The following is a 25,527-nucleotide window of genomic DNA, read 5'->3' as shown; positions in this document are numbered from 1 at the left end:
CTGACATATGAGGAGAGATTGAGTCAATTAGGATTATATTCGCTGGAGTTCAGAAGAATGAGGGGGGATCTCATAGAAACCTATAAAATTCTAAAAGGACTAGACAGGGTAGATGCAGGAAGAATGTTTTCGATGGTGGGGGAGTCCAGAACCAGGGGTCACAGTCTGAGGATACTGGGTAGACCATTTATGACTGAGATGAGGAGAAATTTCTTCACCCAGAGAGTGGTGAGCCTGTGGAATTCGCTACCACAGAAAATAGTTGAGGCCAAAACATTGTATGTTTTCAAGGAGTTGTTAGATATAGCTCTTGGGGCGAAAGCAGGAGCAGGCTATTGAGTTAGATGATCAGCCATGATCATAATGAATGGCGGAGCAGGCTCAAAGGGCCGAATGGCCTACTCCTGCTTCTATTTTCTAAGTGTCTATATGTAAATCAATTTCTCGTCCAGCATCCAATACTGGATGAGCAGAAGTATCCTTGAAATATTGGGAAGGTTGAAGCAAATGTCTTTGAACTCGTCATAAACTGCTCCCTAGCTACTTACTCCAGACTGCTTCCTAACAACTGTGAGGTTGAGCCAGACAGTTCACAATCTCTGCTTTCAATGACATATCTGCACAGTTGCTACCTCTGTATCATTACCTGACTCCATCCCAGTCTCCGCTCATCTGCTGCTGAAACCCACATTCATGCCTTTATTACTTCCAGACACACCTGGCCAGCCTCCCACATTCTCTGTAAACTTGAGGTGCCTAAAACTCTGCTGCCTGTGTTTTAATTTGTACCTATCCCATTCACACACCACCCCTCTGCTTGTTGACCAGTTAAGCATGCTTGTTTTCAAATCCCTCCATGGCCTGGCACTTTCCTATCTCTAATCTCCAGCACTCCAACCCTCCAAGATATGTACACTTATCTAATTCGAGTCTTTTGACTATCTTCAAGTTTAATTACTCCACCATTGGTAACCATGTCTTCAGCTCCCTGTGCCCTTAGTAAGCTTTTCAATTCCCTCACTGAATGCCACTACCTCGTTTTCCTTCTTTAAGACACTCCTCCTTTGACCGGGCTTTTGGTAATTTGACCCAGTATCATATGGGTTGATGCTAGATTTTGCTTCATAATGCTTTTTGAGAAGTGCCTTGGTATGTTTTATATTAAAGGCACTATAGTGCCTCAATGCTGGGTATAGTTATAATTACTCAAAACCAGCTCTGCTGGGCGGGATGTATCCTTTACCTGACACCAGACTTCCACAGTAACTGTTCTACTCGGGCTTGGTTACACATGGTGGAGATGCTTTAGAAGAAGTGTCTCCAAAGCATTCCCTGAAGAGATCGAACACCCCACCCAGTCATGGGAGTGCCCTCACTTGTGACCGACCAAAATGGAGGTTTATTTGGCATGGAGCCGAGCACATCAAGACAATTTGATGCCTCAATGTCACCTCTGTGTGTTCCAGGTGGAAGGAGTGTAAAAACCTCATCTGCTTAGCCCTTTAAGCACCACCTGCCCACATGTGGCAGAGTCTGCAGATCACACATTGGGGTTATCAGCTGTTCAGAATCCATTGAACCAGACTGGAAGCAAGTCATCCTCCATCCCAAGGGACTGCCTAAGAAGATGATAATAAAAGTTGTTGTTGTTGTTTATGGCATGTCCTGTAGGTTCTGTAACACTTTCACTTATCACCAACCTGAAGAGGTCAGTCCCTACAAATCAATATAAAAAAGAATTGAGAACATAGGAAAGAATTGTGTTACAATAGGCAATATGATCCTAGTCAAATTATCCTTTGTACCTGGTACTTTGCTGAATAGCTCGGAAGTTTGTGTTATTTTTAGGTTTCAGGCCATATGAAGTTGCTGGCACATCATGGTCCAGCTGTCTACATGAGTCAAAGACCTGGAATCTGATCACGAACTACACTTTTTGGTTGCCAGGAATACAGATTCTGAAGAAATCCTTCGGTAGTTTATTCAACTTTGAGCTTTCCAAAAAACACATGATCCTTTAACTTGGAGCTCAATCTTGCATTTGTGAAATTGAGATCAGATATCTCTATTCAGTGTGAGTGGTTCTAAATCACAAATCGATAGTTGGAATAAGAACTCCCGATGTAGATCCACCATTGCCACTGTGGAAGATGTCCTGTGTGATGTGGGAATCAAGGATTACATGAGATTAGTAGTAGTTATTTGATAATCAAATAATCAAACATTATCAAATAAATTTATAATCTCATTAAACCCAAAGCAAAAAAAATCAAGGATTAATTTAAACAGCTGCAATGCAACAATTGAAAAAAAAATCATTTTTTTACACACTTTTCCCATGCTTGAAAAATGCTTTTATTCATACAACTTTCATGTACAAAAGATGTCTTCATCCCTTGTCTGACACCATTTTTTTCTTCTTTCATGAGATGCAGGTGTTGCTGGCCATTCCTAATTGCCTTTGAACTGAGTAGCTTGCTAGGCCATTTCAGTGAGCAGTAAAAAGTCAACCACATTACTGAGAGTCACCTGTAGGCCAGATTTCCTTCCCTAAACATTAGTGAAGGTTTTTACAACAATCAATGACAGTTTTGAGCTTAGCTTTTTATATTCCAGATTTATCAATTCCACCAGCTGCTGTGGTGGGATTTGAACCCATATCTCCAGAGCACTAGCCTGGGCCTCTGGATTACTAGTCCAGCAACATTACCACTACGCCACCATCTCGCCATACAGAAACTACTACAGTCCCCCCCCATCTCAACTATTAAAGGAAACAAAATGTAAGATCATGTTTTCATGTCTTAATATGACAGTAACACACAATTGTGAAAATACAAAAAGATTAGATTTTCTTGTCTGTTCACCAGAGAAAGAAATAGAGAATGCAACCCTGTAGAGGATTCTAATATCAGATACTTATATATAGGCAGTGTAAACTTCATTGTTCTCTTCAATGTCTATTATGTCCTGACCTTAAAGAGCATTTCTGCTATACCAATAGTGCCTCCAGATGTCTCAATTCAGAATGTCAATTTAGTGTTTTTTAGGATGTTTTGCAACCATTAAGTTGAAAGCGCCCAAAGTTATTTGACAGCAGATTTTTATCCACCAATTTTAATAGATTCAAACCCAGATTCCAGAATTGAAAAGACAGTCCATCTTTATTTTTTGGATAAATACTAACTCAGAGCCATACAGTAAGATAATTTGTGAAAACTGAAAGCCCTGAAAACTTTTACTAATTCATTTAGGAGCAACACAGAAGCAATTGGAAAGGGGCAAAGATGATTCTGTAAGGAAATTGGTAAGTTTTGACCGAACCACAAAAATCTTTTAATGGCACAGATATGTGTGGACTAGGGCAGTGGAGAGGGCTTTAAACTAAATAGTGGGGGCCAAGGGATCAAATTTGCAAAGATGTGATAATTAAATAAGGCAAGAGATCACAGTAGGAATAAGGGAAGTGATCAGAGTGTGACAGGAAGGGACAGAGTGTACAACCTTAGAGTCCATCAGCAGATTTAACAAAAATAGTAAAAAGTCAGAACTAAAGGCTTTGTCTCTGAATGCATGTTGCATTCATAACAACAGATTAATTGACAGCGCAAATAGAAATAAATATGTATTATCTGTAAGCCATTGCAGAGACATGGCTGCAGGATGACAGAGACGAACCTGAATATTCAAGGGCACATGATATTTAGGAAGGCAGGAAGCTGGGAAAAGGTGATGGGGTAGCTCCATTAGTTAAGGATGACGTTGGTACAATAGAGAGATGACCTTAGTTCTAAAGATCAAGATGTAGAATCAGTTTGGGTAGAGTTGAAAAATAGTAAAGGTCTGAAGTCACTTGGCATGATTTATAGGCCTTCTAACAGTAACCACATTGTATAATGGGGAATACAGGAAGAAATAATGGAGGCTTGTGAGAAAAATACAGCAATAATCATGGGTGATTTTAATCAACATGGATTGGATGAATTAGATTAGCAAAGGTAGCCTGGATGATGACTTTAAAGTGTTTTTGAGAGAGTTTCTTAGAGCAGCTTGTTCTAGCACCAGAGTAGGCTGGTAACATGCAATGAGACAGGATTAATTAATGACCTCATAGTGAAGGTGCCCCTACATAGCAGTGATCATAATATGATTTAATTTCACATTCAGTTTGAGGGAGAGAGTAATGGATCTAAGACCAATGTTTTAAACTTAAATAAGGGCAATTATGAGGGCCTGAAGACACAGCTGGCTAAAGTGAACTGGGAAATTGGGTTAAGGGATAGCTCAGTAGAGATGCAGTGGCAGACATTTAAAGGGTATTTCAGAATGCTTAGAAAAGATACATTCCAGTGAGAAAGAAATACTAAGGGAATGACGTACCATCTGTGGCTAAATAAGGAAGTTAAAGATATTATCCAATTGAAAGAAAAAAAATGTATAATTCTGTGAAGATGGGGCAGAACATAAAGAACATTAAAGAATAACTAAAATATTAATGAGGGAGAAATTAGAGTACAAGAGAAAGCTAGCTAGAAATATAAAAAGTTTCTACAGGTATTTAAAAAGGAAAAGAGCAAGTAAAGTGAGCATTGGTCCTCTAGAGTGAGAGAATGGGGAATTAATAATGGAAAATAAAGACATGGCAGATGAATTAAACAAATATTTTGCATCAGTCGTCACTGTAGAGGATACAAATAATATCCCGGAAATAATTGTGAATCAGGTGGTGAAAAGGAGAAACTTAAAATAACTATTATCACCAGGGAAAGGTCCCATCAGATTGGAAAATAGTGAAAACAAAAACAGAATTACCTGGAAAAACTCAGCAGGTCTGGCAGCATCGGTGGAGAAGAAATCAGTTAACGTTTCGAGTCTTCATGACCGTGAATCTGACTCCTCTATTCAAGAGAGGAGGGAAGACAGCAGGAAGCTACAGGCCAGTTAGCTTAACATCTGTCATAGGAAAAGTGCTAGAATATTATTAAGGGAGTTTTAGCAGGACATTTAGAAAATCTCAATGCAATCAGGCAGATTCAACATGGTTTTGTTAAAAAGAAATAATGTTTGAATAATTTATTGGAGTTTATTGAGGAAGTGACAAACAAGGAGAAGCTGTGGATCTGCTATACTTGGATTTCCAGAAGGCATTTGACAAGGTGCCACATTATAGGTTACTACGTAAAACAAGAGCTCAGTGTAGGGGGTAACATATTAGCATAAATAGAGGATTGGTTAGCTAACAAAAATAGAGAATAGGCATAAATGGGTCATTTTTGGATTGGCAAGATATGATGAGTGGAGTGTGATGGGTCAGTGCTGAGGCCTCAACTCTTTACAATTTATATCAATGACCTGGAGGAAGAGACCAAATGTATGATGGCTAAATTTGCTGATGACACAAAGATAGGTAGGAGAGTAAGTTGTGAAGAGGACATAAGGAGTCTGCAAAGAAAGGTTAAGTGAGTGGGCAAAAAATTGGCTGATGGAGTATAATGTGTGAAAATGTGAACTTGTCCACTTTGGCAAGAAGAATAGAAAAGCAGAGTATTATTTAAATGGAGAGAGATTGCAGAACCCTGAGGTGCAGAGGGATCTGGGTGCCGTGCTACATGAATCAGAAAAAGTTAGTATGCAGGTACAGCAAGTGGAATGTTGTTTATTGCAAGAATGGATTTAAATGCAATAAAGAATAATTTTTTTTCCCTGTAAGGGTTGAGAATCTTTGGAACTCTTTCCCCCAAGAGCTGTGGAAGCAGGGTCAATGAATATTTTTAAGGCAGAGGTAGATTGACTCCCTTGTTAGTCAATAATCTAAGGATTTTGGGGGAAGGCGGAAAGTGGAGTTGAGGCCACAATCAAATTAGCCATGATCTTATTGAATGTCATAGCAGGTGCCAGGGTCCAAACAGCTCATTCCTCCTAATTTGTACATTCGTATGTAGGACAGCCTGAATTTCACAACCTACAACACAATGTTTTATATTTTACACAGGGAAGATTGAAGTTATTGTAGGTTATAGGCAGTTGTTCAAATCACTAAGACATAACCCTAAATATCCCACTCAGCAATACTTCGACACCATTCATTCATTTCAAACAGGTTCCTGTGACATGATATAAGCATGAACTAACGTGAACACTAGGGAATTTCTTTTTTCCACGGCAGTGGTATGTAGCTAGCTAGCAAAGAAAATACTTAGTGCAAATATATTTGGATACATATACAGAAGAGCAAAAATAAAACCCCACCAAGCTTATGTTTGTTCCTATGCATTAATTCACTGGCTAAACAGAAACCAAAGTACTTGTAACAAATACAGTTTTGATGCAGGATTTGATTTTCAAGGAAAAAATATAAAATAAACAATATCTTGGCATTTTGCCCATGCACATATAATAGATATTTAATAAAATTAAACAGTGCACTGGTATCACACACTGGCTTCCCTTAAACCTTATACTAAACCACAGCTTCTCTGACATTCCAGCCCATTGAAGCTTGGACAAATAAACATGGCTAAGGATCTGAAAAGAGTAAAGTAACACTGTTGCTGATAATGGTGAATAGATACCTAACATGTTATTACTATGGTCACCTGTCTGCTGGATGTGTTAAAATAGAAAAGGAATGTCATACAAACACATTAGGTTCCCCTATGCTGTGATCACCAATAGTCAATTCTACCCTTGAGGTTTTGTGTTAAAATAGAAGAGGAATGTCATACAAACACATTTGGTGATCACAGCATAGGGGAACCTATAGTCAGTTCTACCCTTGAGGTTTTATCACAGCATAATGCAGTTAAATACATGTTTCTCCTATATTGTATGCAGCAAACAAAGAGAACTTTAAAGCATTGTCGTACTTTTAAAGTCAGTTGATTGGTAGTACAGAACTTGAGTATCGCTGAAAAAAAGATGTCAAAGCTTTTCATCTTACACTTAAGCAGGACATTCACAAGAATACCAAATGTAAAGGGAACAACAATTTATACTTCAAGGGAAGAGAGTGCTGATTGGTTGACAAGTGGACTGATTGGTAGAGGAATTACCATGGAGAATGAAGTATAAATTGTTGCTCCCTTTACATTTGGTATTCTTGCGAATGTCCTGATGAGTGTAAGACGAAAAGCTTTGAGGTGTCTTTTTTTCCAGTGATACTTAAGTACTATTAAAGTTAGTAAAGTAACTGGAAAGTCTTCAAATAGTGTTAGAAAAATTTAAAAGCACTTGTTAAAATCAAATCTGCAAAAACAAATATCTTTAATAGACATCAGACATTTCAGACTGATATTTTGTGTTTAATTGAATGGAGGTCAGCTTGCCAGACTTCAAACTCTGATGGCTTGTGCTTCAAAGTGTCGTTTTCCATCCAAGTAAAGCATAGATTCTGTAAGCAGAAACCAGAACATCAAACTGATGAATACATTTTTAACAACAGATGGTCAAATCTTCAGTGCAGCAGCACATCTTTTTAAATCAGGAAAGGTTACAGCCAGAGGAACTGTTTTGTTGACTGCAGGATGACATTATTCTAAAGATCACCCCTTCGGTTATTTGGGAATGAACTCCCTATGTTTTCCTTCTCTGGTCAGCCAGCCCAATTTTCTGAGCGCAGCTGATGGGATTGGTAGCCAGTGCTGCCCTGGACTGGACAATTTTATCTGTATGAGAACAAGCCAGAGGTCACTCTTCCCTGGTACAAGAAGAAGTTTCTTGCTTTTGTTCATCAGCTTCCAGCAAGTACTTATAATATGGTGGAATTCCTGAAGTTTGTATCTGTGTTGCTTCTCTCATTCCAGGCCCAGAACCCCCTTGAATTGAATACTTTCGAAAGCATCATACTGTGTTACATTGGTATAAGCTCAGATACCCTGGGGTTTGGAGAGAATCTTTGGTGTGGTCTGTTTTGGGTGGAGGGATGAGGGAACTTGGTTGAAGAAGGATAGATTTGTACAGAAGCTTCAATTACATGTTAGGTCATAGCCTGGAATCTGAGCTCCCCAGAAAGCCAATGATCTGTCCCTCCCTTACTGCCTAGTAGTAATGTCAGAGGTCCAGGAGGTCAAGTTTCCCTTCCTGTGTCAACAAATATAAGCATTCAAGATGTATTCAGGCTCACTGGTCAATTCAGAGGAACATGTAGCATGCTGCAGTCCCACACTACATTGTTGACTCTAAAGTAGTCTAGCAAGTACAACTTGTTAAGGATGGGGAATAATCATGGTCTTGCCATTTTCACCAATAAGAGAGCGGAAAAATACTTTAATTATAATGACTGTGAAGTCCCTCAGCATCATTTCTCGCATTTATGTAGGAAACTGATATACCACATTACCCATGAATTAAGCAGTCCTGAGATACTTCAGAAAAACAGTATTTAATTCCATGTTTAGCATTTCCTGCTTATTCTATCACTACTAGATAGCACATTGATGTACGTGCAACATAGATTATACGCTGAAGTATAGTCCTCACAGTTTACAGAGGGCATCTTGGTGCTACCACAATGGGTACTGAAGTCAAAAGGTAAGTAACCTACATAATTAACAGGAAATCTCACTGCCTCTCCTAACTGTTGAAGGTTACATCCAGAATCTCAAAACTAAACTTTAACCCATATGAATATCTGACAGAAGCTACTCCTAGACCCAAAGCATGGCTGAAATAAGAAATGTATTATTACCTCCATAGGTCTTTGGGATAACCTGCATCACTTCTTTCTCGGAACCAAAGGTGAAATGGAAGATATTGGTGGTACTGTGCTGTTTTGAGAGTGGGTCTACAACCTCACTGTGCACTCTGACCTGGATATAGTTGCTTTCAGTGTAACAAACCTATGGAAAGGGGAAATTACATTATTAATGAAATACAAAATAGCTGGTTCATCTTATTAGGTTTTAATCTCCATTTTATAAGTTACTCAATAATTTCTCAAGGTCAATGCAATTGGTAATTGTTTCAGTGCAGAAAGGACCCTAATAATGTGCAATGTGGCAAGTTGCCCCATTTTGAAATGGAACTCTGGGGATAACTTTATGAATGCATTGTGCCACTGCGTGACCTTGCTGCCAGCCATCATTACCTGGGGATGATGAAAGTGATGCCTCCCTCCTTGTCCATTCTGAATAAAGTGAGCAGCAGGTAGGATGCACTTGTACAATTAGTCTTCCAGCCTCTTGCATTCCTTCAGAATTTTCAATAACGAAATGTCTGAACAACCATCAGCTCTTTTATGCAGGGCTGGCTGTGTGGAAAATGCCGTATCATTGTATAGAGAAACTGAGCATCCACAGCATTCACAGAAGGTGCCAGGACTTGCAGTTTATAAGTGCTGCAAGGGGAAGAGGGGGTTGGGGGAGCACAAAGGTCGAGTACAAAATGCAACATGGGGCCTGAGAGTGGACCATGTTGAAGCTTAGATGAAATAAGCTCACAGTCCTGTTACTCAGTAACAGGGAGTTACAAAGTGGAAGGCCTGAAAAGAGTAAAAGCTGCAATGTTGTTCCTCAGGCATTTACATGCCCTTATGCATTGCCAGTTAAATGCATTTTGCTGTCAGATTTACCCCAGTTACAGCTTATGCTTTATTCTGTTTCACAGCTACCTTCAAATTAACTGGTCCCAATGATGCTTTGTGCTATATTAATTACACTCAGGAAGAGGCAGCCTAAAACTGCAGTTGAAGACACTTTTTATTTGTATGGCTGGGGAAGCAGTTATAGTTTGATGTCGAGGTTAATCCATTCAACAGCTTCAGTTGACATTGTGAATGGTTGTGGTGCCACCGAGAATGGATCTCTCAGGGCAGGAGTTCAGTATGTGAGCAACGGTCTCACTTGGATGGCCACTGTCACAATTTGAGCTGTTCTTCATGTTCAACTTGTGCAGCAAGTGGTCACATCAGCCCTGGGCTGTCCTCAAGCGTTTGAGGATGCCCGCATTTTCCGTGGAAGGTTGAAACCTGGGACATCACCACTCGGCTCAGTTACCAGGTTGTGGTTGGTGACTGGGCAGTTAGCCAGGAGGTGCGTCATTGAAAGGCGGGGCTGTCATCAGTCTGTAGAGTATGACTGTGCATTCCAGTGGGACTACGGGATTTCAGGTGAGTTCGTGGAGACATACAGCCATGGCCTACGTCAAGGAAAGCCTCACCAAAAGTGCAGAAGACCTAAAATCAGATGACCCCTACTCCATCTCCAAAGTACAGCAAGCTGGCCATCACAAATGTCTACAAAATACAAAGTGGCCTGTGGCCCAACATCGTAATACAGCCTGTAGCACACCCAACCATCTACTGTGGCAACTTCAACAGCTGAGAGCACTCAGAGAGAAAACTGTCCAACTGGATCTCCGTGCATGACACAGGATAAAAAAAGAGCAAAGAGAGCGGCAAAAACACAAGATAAAAGAACGCGAGGAGCGGCAGAGACACAGGATAAAAGAATCACAGTGCATAAGAGGCCCTTCGGCCCATTGAGTCTGCACTGACACGTGAGAAACACCTGACTTACTTACCTAATCCTATTTACCAGCACTTGGCCCATAGCCTTGAATGTTATGACATGCCAAGTGCTCATCCAGGTACTTTTTAAAAGATGTGAGGCAACCCGCCTCCACCACCCTCCCAGGCAGCGCATTCCAGACTGTCACCACCCTCTGGGTAAAAAAGTTTTTCCTCACATCCCCCTTAAACCTCCTGCCCCTCACCTTGAACTTATGCCCCCTTGTGACTGACCCTTCAACTAAGGGGAACAGCTGCTCCCTATCCACCCTGTCCATGCCCCTCAATCTTGTACATCTCGATCAGGTTGCCCCTCAGTCTTCTCTGCTCCAACGAAAACAACCCAAGTCTATCCAATCTCTCTTCATAACTTAAATGTTTCATCCCAGGCAACATCCTGGTGAATCTCCTCTGCACCCCCTCCAGTGCAATCACATCCTTCCTATAATGTGGCAACCAGAACTGCACACAGTACTCCAGCTGTGGCCTCACCGAGGTTTTATACAACTCCAATATGACCTCCCTACTTTTGTAATCTATGCCTCGATTGATAAAGAGCACAGGGAGAGCGGCAGAGACACAGGATAAAAGAGCACGAGGAGAGCGGCAGAGACACAGGATAAAAAAGAGCACGAGGAGAGCGGCAGAGACACAGGATAAAAAAAGAGCACGAGGAGAGCGGCAGAGACACAGGATAAAAAAAGAGCACGAGGAGAGCGGCAGAGACACAGGATAAAAAAAGAGCACGAGGAGAGCGGCAGAGACACAGGATAAAAAAGAGCACGAGGAGAGCGGCGGAGACACAGGATAAAAAAAGAGCACGAGGAGAGCGGCAGAGACACAGGATAAAAAAAGAGCACGAGGAGAGCGGCAGAGACACAGGATAAAAAAGAGCGCGAGGAGAGTGGCAGAGACACAGGATAAAAAAGAGCGCGAGGAGAGTGGCAGAGACACAGGATAAAAGAGCGCGAGAGTGGCAGAGACACAGGATAAATGCATGAAGCAAGTGGCTAAGAGACAGAATAAAAGAGCATGAGGAGACAGGTGTAAGGGACAATGTGTTAATAGCTAGCTTAAGATATCAGAGTTAAAGTAGCTGTATAAATAAAAGAACTAAAACCTTAAAATAATGAAAAAATAAAATAATTAAAATAAACACCTAAACCATACCTGTGTAATTAAGAAAAGTATAAAACATTTAATTGTAGGTGGTACTAACATTTAATAAGCACAGTAAATTCTAGTATACATTGAAATTATTCTAAATTAATTAAATAATTAAATTAACTAAATAACATAAGTAACAATGGCAGCACAGGTGTTATGTTGCAGCTGCGGAATATTGGAACTTTTGGATGCCAAGGCAATCCAGGACAAACATATCTGCAGAAAGTGTAAGCAGCCAGAGGAATTCCGGATTGAGATTACTGATCTAGAAGCCGAACTGCAGTCATTACACAACATAACGGAGGGGGAGAAATACCTGGACACTTTGTTCCAGAAGATAGTCACATCTCTTAGAATAGGGTCGTCTGTTTAGGTCAGCAGTGAGGGACAGCAGCATGTGACTGTGAGCAAAGCAGGTAAAGAGACCGAGCAGACAATAGTGGAGGAGCCTCAGACTTTGCAATTGTCAAACAAGTTTGAAGTGCTCTCAACCTGTGTGGATGAAAGCGAGGTCTGCAAAGTGGATGAGCAGACTGGCCATGGTACTGTGGTACAGGAAGCCATTCAAGCAGGGGAAGCAAAAAGGAATGTAGTGGTAGTAGGGGACAGTATAATGAGGGGGATTGACACTGTTCTCTGCAGCAAAGAGTGAGAATCCAGAAGGGTTAGGGACATTTGCTCAGGGCTAGTGAGGAACTTACAGTGGGAGGGGGGAGGATCTAGTTGTTGTGCTACATGTAGGTACCAATGACATAGGTAGGACAAGCAAAGAGGAAGAGGTTCTGCATAGTCAGTATGAAGAGCTAGGCACCAAATTAACCTACAAAGTCTCAAAAAAGGAATGAAACCAGACGGACCACCCAGAATTGACCTAGGCACCGGAAATGACAACGGCAAACTCAGCCCTGTTGACCCTGCAAAGTCCTCCTGGGGCTTGTGGCAAAATTGGGAGAGCTGCCTCACAGACAAGTCAAGCAACAGCCTGACATAGTCAACCTCACGGAATCATGCCTTACAGATAATGTCCCAGACACACCATCACCATCCCTGGGTACGTCCTGTTCCACCGGCAGGACAGGCCCAGCAGAGGGGGTGGCACAGTGGTATACAGTCGGGAGGGAGTTGCCCTGGGAGTCCTCAACATAGACTCTGGACCCCATGAAGTCTCATCGCATCAGGTCAAACATAGGCAAGGAAATATCTCACTGATTAACACATACCACGCTCCCCTCAGCTGATGAATCAGTGCTCCGACATGTTGAACACTGCTTGGAGGAAGAGCTGAGGGTGGCAAGGGCACAGAACGTACTCTGGATGGAGGACTTCAATGTCCATCACCAAGAGTGGCTCGGTAGCACCACCACAGACTGAGCTGGCTGAGTCCTAAAGGACATAGCTGCTAGACCAGGTTTGTGGCAGGTGGTGAGGGAACCAACAAGAGGGAGAGACATACTTGACCTCATCCTCACCAACCTGCCTACTGCAGATGCATCTGTCCATGACAGTATTGGTAGGAGTGATCACCGCACAGTCCTTGTGGAGACGAAGTCCAGCCTTCGTATTGAGGATACCCTCCATCGTGTTGTGTGGCACTACCACCGTGCTAAATGGGATAGATTTTGAACAGATCTAGCAACTCAAGACTGGGCATCCATGACGCGCTGTGAGGCATCAGCAGCAGCAGAATTGTACTTGAACACAATCTGTAACCTCATGGCCCAGCAAATCCCCCACTCTATCATTATCACCAAGCCAAGGGATCAACCCTGGTTCAATGAAGAGTGCGGGAGGACATGCCAGGAGCAACACCAGGCATACCTAAAAATGAGGTGTCAACCTGGTGAAGCTATAACACAGGACTACTTGCATGCCAAGTAGCATAAGCAGCAAGTGATAGACAGAGCTAAGCAATCCCATAACCAACGGATCAGATCTAAGCTCTGCAGTCCTGCCACATCCAGTCGTGAATGGTGGTGAATAATTAGACAACTCACTGGAGAAGGCGGCTCCACAAATATCCCCATCCTCAATGATGGAGGAACCCAGCACGAGTGCAAAAGACAAGGTTGAAACACTTGCTACAATCTTCAGCCAGAAGTACCGAATGGAGGTCTCCAACATCACAGATGCCAGTCTTCAGCCAATTCGATTGACTCCATGTGATATCAAGAAATAGCTGAAGGCACTGGATACTGCAAAGACTGTGGGCCCTGATAATATTCTGGAGCACAAGTACTGAAGACTTGTGCTCCAGAACTTGCCGCGCCCCTAGCCAAGCTGTTCCAGTACAGCCTAAGATAGCGGGAAACAATGGAGAGGATTGACTTCATGCACTCAAACCAAAAGGAAATTCCTGCACCACTTGGGAGCAACCAAACAACAACCACACAAGTGGGCCTGAGTCAACGCTGATGGCTTCACTCCATGGCTCCTAATAAACTCAAATATACCGGCCAGCAGGGAAAATGACATCAGATCACAGGGAAGGAAGTGGTTAGCAAAGCTGTTTACCAACATCTGCAACACAGGCACCATTCCAAACATCTGGCATCAATCCAAGATATTGGCCATTGGCAAGCAAGGAAAACTACTCAATGACCCACACAGCTACTGCCCCATCACCCTACTCTCAACATATTAGGTTCTGGAACACCTCCTGCTAAACATACCGAATGCCATCCTGGAAGATTCCCACCCCAACAAGTGGGTTTTTGCACAGGCCGCGACTGCTCCAAGCAGGTCCTGACACTGAATTAGGCTAGCTTCCAGAAAAGCCTGAAGACAGGAACTGATTGCCTTTGTTGACTTATCCTATGCCTATGCCAGTGTGGCGCATGGCATGCTGCTGAAACTCTCCAAAATCATCTGCTGTGTGAACCTCTACAGCTAATCAACTCCATGATCAACAACCGACAGTTCCACGTACATCTTGGAGATTAAATCAGCCGTAAGCATATAACCAACAATGGGCTCCCACAGGAATCAGTGCTCACACAGCCCTCTTCAATATATATACCAGTGACCTCCCTCTCACAAAGTCACAGCTCTTCACATATGCTGATGCTTTGGCCCTGGCTTGCCAAACTAAAGAACTTCAGGACATTGAAAAACATTCACTGAAGATCTATATTCTCTGGAAGCCTAATTCAGACAATGGAGATTTTGACCAAGTACTGCCAAGACTGTTGTTTCAGCCTTCCACCTCAACAACTCAAAGGCCAGGGATGAACTTCTTGTCCAGCTCTGTGGCTGACCATTCGCCCAGAACCTAAAGCCAAAACATCTTGGCATCGCTCTTGACATTGACCTGCTGGCAACACCTCTATAACACCAGAGCCAAGGTTAAAATGAGAGTGAATTTCATACAGAAATTGGTGGGTAGCACCTGGGGCAGCAGAGCCAACACACGATGCGCTGCTTCACTCGCCGTCTACTCAACAGCAGAGTACTGTTGCTTACCCTGGTTCAGGAGCTGCCACGTAAATGTGGTAGATATCCACCTTCAGGAAGCCATGAGTTGAGGACCTATAGTCCATATTGTGTTTACACAGAATGATAGTGATGCCCTTGAAGTTGTAGCCTACTTTCTGGTCAAGGCTGGTCGATTAAGGTAGCTAGTAGCTCACAGATATTACTGTGGGAAGGCTGGAGAACACAGTTCCAGCACCCAATAGGGAGTCAGGTCTCCAATGGGAAACAGTGTTGGTGAGGTTACAAACAGGGCACTGATTGGGAAAGTTTAATGATATGGTTATGAATTGTGGCTTTTTAAAGAAATATGTGTTTTATTACCAACTTTATTTGGCATTATGAGTCTTGGTTACTGGCAAAACCGAAAGCTAGACAAAAACATTTCAAAATATTGAGTCATTTCATTGATACTTTAGCTCCTTTTTCTTTTTTAGAGAATGTTTCCTGACTCTGGAATTTTGAGTCAAACATTATTTGTTTCGCAAATTTTGATTTTGTTTGGTCAGTTTTACAGACTGGAATGTACTCATTTGTTTAAGGTTCAGTCACACCTAATGTCACTTAAACCTGTAGCAATGTGTGGCATCTGGTGTGTGCTAGCTGTAACTTTTAAAATACAGTATATTACTAGTGGATCTTCTATGGCATTGCACATGGGAAATAAAGAAAGGCTAACATTTATAGGATGCCTTTCCAGACCTCAGGATGTCCATAACATTTGCTAGCCAATAAACAAAAGAAATAGGAGAAGTATTAGGCCATACTTCCTTTGCATCTGCTTTGCCATTCAGTAAGTTATGGCTGATCTTCCAGCTCAACTCCACCTTCCTGCACTATCCCCATATCCCTTAATTTCCTTAGTATTGAAAAATAATGCAATGTAGGAAACGTGGAAGCCAATTTGTGCACAGCAAGCTCCCATAAATCGCAATGTAATAATGACCAGATAATCTGTTTTAGTGAAGTTGGCGGAAGATGAAATGTTGCTTTATAATAGGAATAATATGCCACATAATACACAATGTATTTGTTGCTAAGGCGTTTAAATTTGACCTGTCAAATTAAGGTAAGGAAGTCTAATTGTTAAATGTAAACACAGTCTGAAGCCACTGTTATTTGGGCAGGCACAAATTCTATTTGTTATACTCACTGCTGTGAATCCAGGATACATCAAATTAGTGCAAGGATAGAAGGTGTGTTAATACGGAGGACGGAACACAGTGAAGTGGACCAGAATCCAGCATTGGGTTTTGCTAACTGGATCAACTGAAATGAAGTGAATTATCTTGTGATCAGGAAGACTCATTAAACTAATACTGACACTTCACATTGTAAATATGTACATTACCTGTGATGAAAGATACAGCAGGGAACCAATCTCAACTGGTTTCTGAAACAAGATGTCATCTACAGCAATTGGGTAAGGTCTTGAACCCCTGAAAGCAATTTGCGAAAGTTCCGGATATAAAACACAGGACTACAGCAACAATGTGTTTAAAAATTCAAAGACATATTAACCCACTTTACTCCCTTCATTTCTTCCCTGCCCTAGTTTCTCCACTGCCACACTTTCTGTAGTCTACTCCAAGGTCTCGATCAAGGTCACTCTGAACCAGTTGTTTAGAGAAACACACCTGTGATGCTACTGAACCAACAACATGAAACATCAGACACCAAGAGGACTGTTCCAGTTATCCTGGCACCATGGACAGACCTTTTCCACTCAGCATTGAAAGCGTTGAGGGGCACACACAACCAGAGTGAAATCTGCCAATAAAGACTTTTTGAAAGTCTATGTAGGGCCACAATTAAATGAGTGGAGCGAAAATAAGGAAATCTGGGCATCCTGGAAGCATTTGAATTACTGCAGAACATTTGACTGACTCACTAATGCCCAGAAATAGGGCTTTGGAGAAACAGGTTCATATCAGTCAAATACAAAGTGAAATATTAAAAAAAACTAATATCAATGGTGGAAGGGGAATGGTGGGGGGGGTAGAGAACTCTACAACATATATAACAATCAATGAAGAAATGGATTGAGAGTTTGAATTCCCAGACTCCTTTAATTCAAGTTACACAATATACACAAAATATAAGGTTCTTACCCATAGACACAAGCATTTGCCCATGCCAACTCAAAGGCTTTCCTCATCAGAAACCCGCCAAAGATTTTGTTGTAGATATTACGTTCCTAATTTTAAAAAAAAAGTTACAATACTGTTCACCTATAAGGTGCACCGACAATCTTGGATCTACATATCTTTTATAATCAAACACCAATATAAAGGGGGACATCTCAACTTTAAATGAGCAGAATGGAAATTTAATTTAAAATAATTTTAATGAATTAAACATTATTTAAAAATGGTTGAGGCAATGTGGCACTCTGCAATTGATGGCTGCATACAACCACAATGGCAACAACTTTAGCAGTAGCCTAGAAGGACTATGACATTTCTCAAGGTGTTATTTGGTTGCTAATGGATGTTGGGAGGAGACAACTCCATTTAAAACATTCAGAAAGGTTTGCAAGAGATCTTCCAGAGACTGAAAATATTCTTTAATTTGTTCTTGGAGAAGGTAAAAAAAAAAATTGCAGCGTTATGGTGAAAGGGCAGGGAGTGAGACTAACTAAATTGCTCTTGTGGAGAGCAAGTCTGGACTCACCATACTGCCTTCTGTGCTGTAACCATACTATGATTGGCTGTGAAGCACACTGGGATGTCCCAAGATTATGAAAAGTGCAATGTAAATGTACCTCTTTCTTTACAATTGAAGTAATTTTCTTCATACTAACATTATTTCACAGGCATTATACTAGCCAAATGGCCTAGAGCAGAGCAACAAGATAGATGCTAAATATAAAGGAGATGAGCTCAGAGAGGAGGAAGGGGAGGGGGGTGGTGGACAGTCATATTGGACTCTAAACGTTAACTCTGTTTCTCTCTTTACAGATGCTGCCAGACCTGCTTGAGTATTTCCAGCACTCTGTTTTTATTATTAAGAGGGTTAAACGCTTATATTACTTTAAATTAGGGCATAAAAATAAGGCCAAAAAGCCAGGCAAGAGGACATAAATGTAAATTTTCTTTAAAATTAGAACAACTTAAGTTCTTCACTAAAAGTGCAATAAAAATCTGAACAATTTCCCAAAAGGAGGTAGTAGAGACAAAATCATAAGGCAATTCAAAATCAGACTGGCAACTATCATGGGAGAGCTGATACCGGGGGGAATGCAATGAGCTTTACTGCACGATCACTTTTCTTTTGCTGTTGGAATGAAGTTGAACTTTCATATAAAAGTAGGGAATGGCCATTAAGATAAAAGCAAAATACTGCGGATGCTGGAAATCTGAAACTAAAACAAAAAATGCTGGAAAAACTCAGCAGGTCTGACAACATCTGCGGAGAGAAAGACAGAGTTAATGTTTCGAGTCCGTGTGACCCTTCTTCAGAGCTCATGCCATAATACGTAAACTAAACATCACCCGGTGCCAGTTCACCTCACACACGGCTGAACCAAAACAACCTTTAACTCCCCAGTTAAAGAGTTCAACCTTAATAAAAGCAAAATACTGATCAACTCGAGAGGTGCCTTTTAAAGCACATTTACTTGCAATGTATCCCATTTGTCAACTGGGTCTCCAGAACACTCCCAATCCCACACTGGTACCCACACTGGTTCCCAGGGTTTCCCAATCCTTGGCCAGTGTTCCCAGGGTCCCCCCCATCTCTGACCAGAATAGGATAAAGCATTTTACAAAGTAAAATTGCTGTCCTGAAGATAAGATCAGATATGCACAATGACTCATGCTTCACAATGCAGAAGAATTTAAGATTTTACATGCTACAAAATGACTGGAGCTTTCTCCCCCCAACCGCCATCGATTGGTCACCTTGTAAATATAAAGCATCAGACTGAGGCACAGAAAAAAGGTTGGCTCAATCCTTGGGTTTTCTTTAATCTGATAATCCAATCAGCAGAGTGGTTGGAGCAATACCACTAGGGAAAAAGAACGTCAATGCTGATCAGAAAACCATGTTGGCATGTTTACATCCTTGAATGACTGGCAAAGGTTGGATTTAATGATGGCCCTCATGCTCACTGCCAATGCATATACATGCAAAATATTGGTGGGTTGCCAGCACTGAATTTGAGCGAGTACAAGTCACTGCTTTCAGAAAAGAAATGAAAAGGAAAAAACAGGGAAAGGGAAACAAATTGTAAGGAAATAATTTATTCTTTGCTGAAAGAGAGACATGCTGTTTAAGTTTTTCAGTTTGCACTCATCAGGACAGATGCAAGAGTACCAAATTTCAAATGAAACAATATATATTGCATGAGAAAAGGGTACTGATCGATTGGCCAGTCAGCTCTGATTGGTCGAGGCGATTCCATGGAGAATGCATCAGGGAGTATCTGCTGAATATTCCCGTGTGTACAAAGAATTACACTAATAACCAATTTAAGATTATCAGTTGGGCTTGCACTGTAGCTCACTTACGCCTGCTAGAAGCTACAAACATTTATACGCAGGGCCCTGTCCTCTACAAGCATAAAGAACAAGTCCAAGCATTGTGCCTTTTTTGAATTAAACAAAAAAGCATAGGGAACAATAGCTCCCTGGTGGGTTCTCAATGGCAATGCCTCAACCAGAGCTGACTGGCCAACCAATCAACAGCCTTTTCTCATGCAGTATAAATTGTTTCCTTCAAAATCTGGTATTCTTGCATCTGTCCTAATGAGTGCAAGACGAAAAGCTTCAACAGAATGTCTCTTTTTTTTCAGCAACATTGAAGTTCATACTTTAAAGAGTTTAGGTTTTGTTTGTCAAGTAATTTTGTGCTAGAAGGCTAGAAATATCAGTTTCACTTTTCATTTCCAAATTAGATAAAAAGCCAAGACAGAAACACATTGATAAGATAAATACCATATAAATACTGTGGCTATGAGGGCAGGTCAGAGGCTGGGAATTCTGCAGAGAGTAACTCACTTCCTGTCCATAGCCTGTTCACCATCTACAAGACACAATTCAGGGGTCAGATAGAATACTCGCCACTTGCCTGGATGAATGCAGCTCCAAGAAGCTTAACACCATCCAGGACAAAGCATTCTGCTTGATCGGTACCCCATTCATCACCTTCAATGTTCAATCCCTCCACCACAGTGGCAGGAGTGTACACCGTTTACAAGAAGCACTGCAGCAACTAATCAAGGATTGACACCACCTTCCAAACCCACAATCCCTACCACCTAGACATGGGCAACAGGAACTTCACCACCTGCAAGTTCCCCTCCAAGTCACACATCATCCTGAATTGGAAATACATTGCCGTTCTTTCACTGTGTGTTAATATCTAGTTGGAACAGGCATAATGCGTGGACATGCTCCTTCTGTCTGCAAAGATCAGGGCCCTGTGTGTGTGAATATATGTGGCTTCTAGCATGTTAAGTGAGCCACACTAAACAAAAGCTTGGGGGACAGCCATTCCCTGGTGTATTCCCTATGGCAATGCCATGACCAGAGTCGACCTGCCTGGTTTGAATTTGAAACAAAAGCTTTGGCAGTTAACAGTTAACTTTTCAGCTGCATTCTCAATGATTACACCTCTACCAATCAGAGTCCACTTGCTAACCAATCAACACACTCTTCTCATGCAGTATAAGCTGTTGTTCCCTTTACTGTCAGGTCATCTTGCGAGCTGCCCTGATGAGTGCAAGGTGAAAAGCTTCGACAGCATGTCGATTTTATTCTAGACTTTATTCACTCCGAAAAAGAGAGAGGTGTCATAATCTTTGGGTTGTGCTAGATATTCTGTCTGATTCAGCTTCACTGGCAATTCCCATAAACACGTAAATCTCATTATCTGGAGTGCTTTCACTGCCCAATATCTGGCTTAAAAGTAGAGTTCCTGGGAATTCTAACAGAACCCATATCAAGCTTCTTAAGTGTTGCTGGAGCTGCACTCATCCAAACAATTGGAAATTATTCCATTACACTCCTGACTTTGTGACTTGTAGATGGTGGACAGGCTTTGGGGAGTCAGGTGGTGAGTTGCTTGCTGTAGAATTCCCAGCCTCTGACCTGCTTTTGTGGCCACAGTATTTGTATGGTATTATATGGTATCTTAGCAGCTACAGGTTTCTGTCTTTGCTTTTCATTTCACTGCAAATGGAACAAAAATCGATATTTTAGCCCTTAACAGGAAACTACTCGACAGGCTATAGCTAAGCCTTTAAAAGAATGAACCCTTTCCTTACAATTACTCCTCATACCAGGAACTGGTACATCACACACATGTATCCTCCTTCTTTAGCAGAACGTTAGAAAGAAACATTGCTCCAAGTTTGGCACTTTACTGAGGCACATTGAAAATACTTCAGTGAATTTTCCTCACCCTCTGTAAAAAAAGGTACACCTGTCTCCTTGACCTCCTCAGACCCACACCCAGTCTAAAGGGTGTAGTAGGGGTGGGGAGAGTCTGAATCTCAAGCCCTTCTACTCCAAACTACTTAGAAATGGCCCAATAGCTAAAGAGGGAGAATATTTTTCAGCAATACTGAAAATCAGAGACATGCTGTCAAAGCTTTTTGTCTTGCGCTCAGGACAGACAGAAGAATGCCAAATTTCAAAGGGAGCAACAATTTATACTGCAAGAGAAAAAGATGCTGAGTGGTTGTTTGCAGGCAAAAGGAACATGTCCAGGCATTACACCTTCCTTGAATTAAACAAAAGCGTGAGGGACAATGGTTCTCTGGTGCATTCTCCATGGCAAAGCCTCGACCAATCAGAGTTGATTTGCCAACCAATCAGCACCCCTTTCTCATGCAGTATAAATTGCTGCTTCCTTTAAAATTTAGAATTCTTGCACCTGTCCTGTTGAGTGCAAGACAAAAAGCTTCAACAGCATGTCCCTTTTGTCAGCAATACTCAAGTTCTGTACTACCAAGCAATTTTCAGTATCTGGCCCATATGTATCAGACCCAAGGTAATCACAACCAGAGACCCTCAAGCTGGCAGTTTTCATTATGAAAATTATTCAATCCTCTGCTAAAACTAGTTCAAGAACACTTTCATTTCAAGAGTGCCTTTAATGTAGACAAACGCCACAGGGTAATTTACTGGTAGCATAAATTGGAAACAGTTGACTATGAAGGAAATGTAAGCAGCATTCAGGATAGCTGTAGCTATGAGCAGATTTAACAGGAAATGAGTTTTAGTATACATAAAATAGTTGCACTGAATGCTTATAGTTGTCACATACCTGTGGATGACATATCTCCAGACTTTTAAGCTTTGTTCCTTCCATCCACACTGAATTCTCTGGTAAGACCCGACTGCGGAAGCTTACCGTCCTAAAAATATCAGTTAATGGTTAGCTTGTGATAAGCAGCAGCCAAGTATTTTGTCCTTTCAATCACCCATCTCACAGAATCACACAGTGCAGAAGAGGCCCTTCGGCCCATCGAGTATGCACTGACACGTGAGAAACACCTGACCTACCTACCTAATCCCATTTACCAGCACTTGGCCCATAGCCTTGAATGTTATGACGTGCCAAGTGCTCATCCAGGTACTTTTTAAAGGGTGTGAGGCAACCCACCTCCACCACCCTCCCAGGCAGCGCATTCCAGACCGTCACCACCCTCTGGGTAAAAAAGTTTTTCCTCACATCCCCCTTAAACCTCCTGCCCCTCACCTTGAACTTATGCCCCCTTGTGACTGACCCTTCAACTAAGGGGAACAGCTGCTCCCTATCCACCCTGTCCATGCCCCTCATAATCTTCTACACCTCGATCAGGTCGCCCCTCAGTCTTCTCTGCTCCAATGAAAACAACCTAAGTCTATCCATCTCCACTACAGTTCACGATGCTTCCAAAGTCACTGCCACTCGAAACTCAGCACAGTAATGGTAGCCAAGGCTAACAGATGCTTATCTTTTGGATATCCCATTCAAAGCCAACAAAAAAAATCACTGCAGAATTTATCCCAGAACTGGTGTCAGCCTTGGCTAAGTAGTTGGGCTCTTGAGAGTCAGATGGTCCTGGGTTCAAACCCATGCCAGGATTTGAGTACATCATCAAGACTCGCTGTTGGCTTTAGGGGTAGTATTAGAAATATGACTTATGTTAGGATAATTCGACATGAGCAGAAAGTAATCATGGGTTAACAAGTATAGGAGGGTACAATATAGCTGTGTAAAACATTTCTTCAATCAATACCCCTAGATGATAATTGTATCACATGACTTTAGCAGTGTACAAATTTAAATTAGTTATGAGAGGTTACCATGTATATAGAATTATAATGGAGAATGTGTCGAACAGAAAAAGCTTAAAAAGCTAAAGAGGCCGACTTTCTGAAACATAGATCCAGTTTTCACCATTTTTCACATAGTGCTTTGTTTACATCATATCCAGCGACCAGAAGTAAAAGGTGTTGGGGGATGTGCCCCAGTGGCCTGGTGGATGCAGCTTAGACTTGAGACATTGGAGATCAACCACAGGGTGTCTAGTAGTAGGGCAGGTTGAGAGCGTGGTTAATAAAGCACACGGGATCCTGGGCTTTAGAAATAGGGGCATAGAGCACAACAGCAAGGAACAGAATCACAGAATGGTTACAGCACATTCTTCATGTGTCCCTGTCAGCTTTCTGCAAGAGGAATTCACCAAGTCCCACTCGCCTTGTCTTTTCCCCATAGCCCTGCAAATGTTTTCTCTTCAGATAATTCCAAGTCTCTTTTGAAGGACTAGAATGAACCTGCCTCCACCACTTTCTCAGGCAGTGCATCCAGGTCCTAATCATTCACTGCATGATAAAGTTTCTCCTCATGTCTCCATTGCTTCTTTTACCAATTACCTTAAACCAGTGTCCTCTGGTTCTTGATCCTTCCACCAATGGCAACAGTTTCCCCCAATTTATTCTGTCCAGACCCTTTGTTTTTGAATATCATTGTCAAATCTCCTCTCGACTCACTCTTCTCCGAGCAAAACAGTCTCAACTTCTTCAATCAATCTACATAACTGAAGTTCCTCTTCTCTGGAACCATTCTTGTGAATCTTTTCTGCAACCTCTGTAATGCTGTCATTATTATGATAAAGTTATGATAAATGTGTATAAAACATTGTTTTGACCTCAACTGGAATGTGTCCAGTTCTGAGCACCACAATTCAGGATGGATGTGAAAGTATTAGAGAGGCTGCAGAAAAGATTAGGAATTGGGAATGGAACAGGCAAAGCTCAGAGCGTGTTTAGCCAAAAGCACAGGATGGTACAGGCAATGGGACTAACATGAAGAGACAAAGTCAGAATGATTCTGAAAAGTCAATCAAGCAAACAGCTGGACTTGACTTTTTCTCCAGTTTCCTGTGCACAGATTCACCTCCCAAATCCATGCCCATCTTTCCTACAACTTCACACTTAAACCTCTCAAACTGGGTTTCTGTCCCTTCTAGTGCTGAGATAGACCGAATCAAAGTCACCAATGACATGACCTCTCATCCTTCTCAACCTGTCTACAAACTCTGGCACAATTGACCACACCAACTTTCTGCAACACCATCGTCCAGCTGAGTACCCTCAACTAATTTCAATCTTATCCAGGCTGTAGCCAGAGAATCCCCTTGGATTCTCTTCCTAGTCCATTACCTCTGGACAACTCCCCAGGGATCTAATGTTCTTATTACTATCTACATGCTGCCCCTTGGTTACATCATTCAAAAACATCTCATGCTCCACATGTGTACTGATGAAACCCAGCTCTATCTCACCACCTCTCTCCATCCCTCCACTGCCTGTGTGCTGTCAAACTCCTTGTCCAAGATCCAGTTCAGGAGTCGTCAAAATTACTCCAACTCCACATGGGGAAGACTGAATCCACTGTCTTCAGGCCCCATCACAACCCAGTTCCCTAGCAGCTAGTCCCATCCCAATCCCTGACTACTATCTCAGGCTGAACAAACTGTTTGCAACCTCTGAGTCCTAATTGACTCAGATGACACTTTGACCCCAAATTGTCTCTAACATCAGCACTATCTGGGAAGAGTGTCCTGCAGTCAACATCGCTGTGAAGCAGTCTGGGAAGAGTGTCCTGCAGTCAGCATCGCGGTGAAGCAGTTAGTTCTTGTTGAAAGTAACAAGAGTGACATCACAAGACAGCGCAAGAGAACAGCAGAGAGATCAGAACCAGCGCGAGTGCGGGGAAGCTTCAAAAAGTGATGTCAGCACAAAGGTGAGAGCTGATTGGTGAGTAGTGGATAAAGTGTTTTTCTCCAGTTTTTATCTCCAGTTTAAAATAGATTAAGCTAAGGAAAGGTAAGGGTTCTAGTTTTTTATTTAAAGTACATAAATAACTTAATGTTGTTTTACTGTATTTAACTT

The 25,527-nt window shown here is 41.8% G+C and overlaps 1 protein-coding gene across 3 annotated transcripts in view; it reads right to left on the bottom strand.

The window, feature by feature from the left end:
• Positions 1–3,145: 3,145 nt before the first annotated feature.
• LOC144691477 (acyl-coenzyme A thioesterase 9, mitochondrial-like) overlaps positions 3,146–25,527 on the bottom strand; it is a 60,504-nt gene continuing 38,122 nt past the window's right edge. For all 3 annotated transcript variants that reach the window (XM_078559593.1, XM_078559595.1, XM_078559594.1), the window contains 5 exons: positions 22,412–22,502; positions 17,251–17,336; positions 16,491–16,578; positions 8,687–8,837; positions 3,146–7,390 (listed from right to left, as the gene is read on the bottom strand). In XM_078559593.1, the coding sequence (XP_078415719.1) occupies positions 7,332–7,390; positions 8,687–8,837; positions 16,491–16,578; positions 17,251–17,336; positions 22,412–22,502 (475 nt within the window). In that variant the 3' untranslated portion in view covers positions 3,146–7,331. The remainder of the gene's footprint in view (positions 7,391–8,686; positions 8,838–16,490; positions 16,579–17,250; positions 17,337–22,411; positions 22,503–25,527) is intronic.

The sequence above is a fragment of the Cetorhinus maximus genome, chromosome 16 (genome assembly GCF_964194155.1).
Source record: "Cetorhinus maximus chromosome 16, sCetMax3.hap1.1, whole genome shotgun sequence".
NCBI classification, from domain to species: domain Eukaryota; kingdom Metazoa; phylum Chordata; class Chondrichthyes; order Lamniformes; family Cetorhinidae; genus Cetorhinus; species Cetorhinus maximus.
The sequence above is the reverse complement of the archived record's forward strand: the minus strand, read 5'-3'. Positions and strand labels throughout refer to the sequence as shown.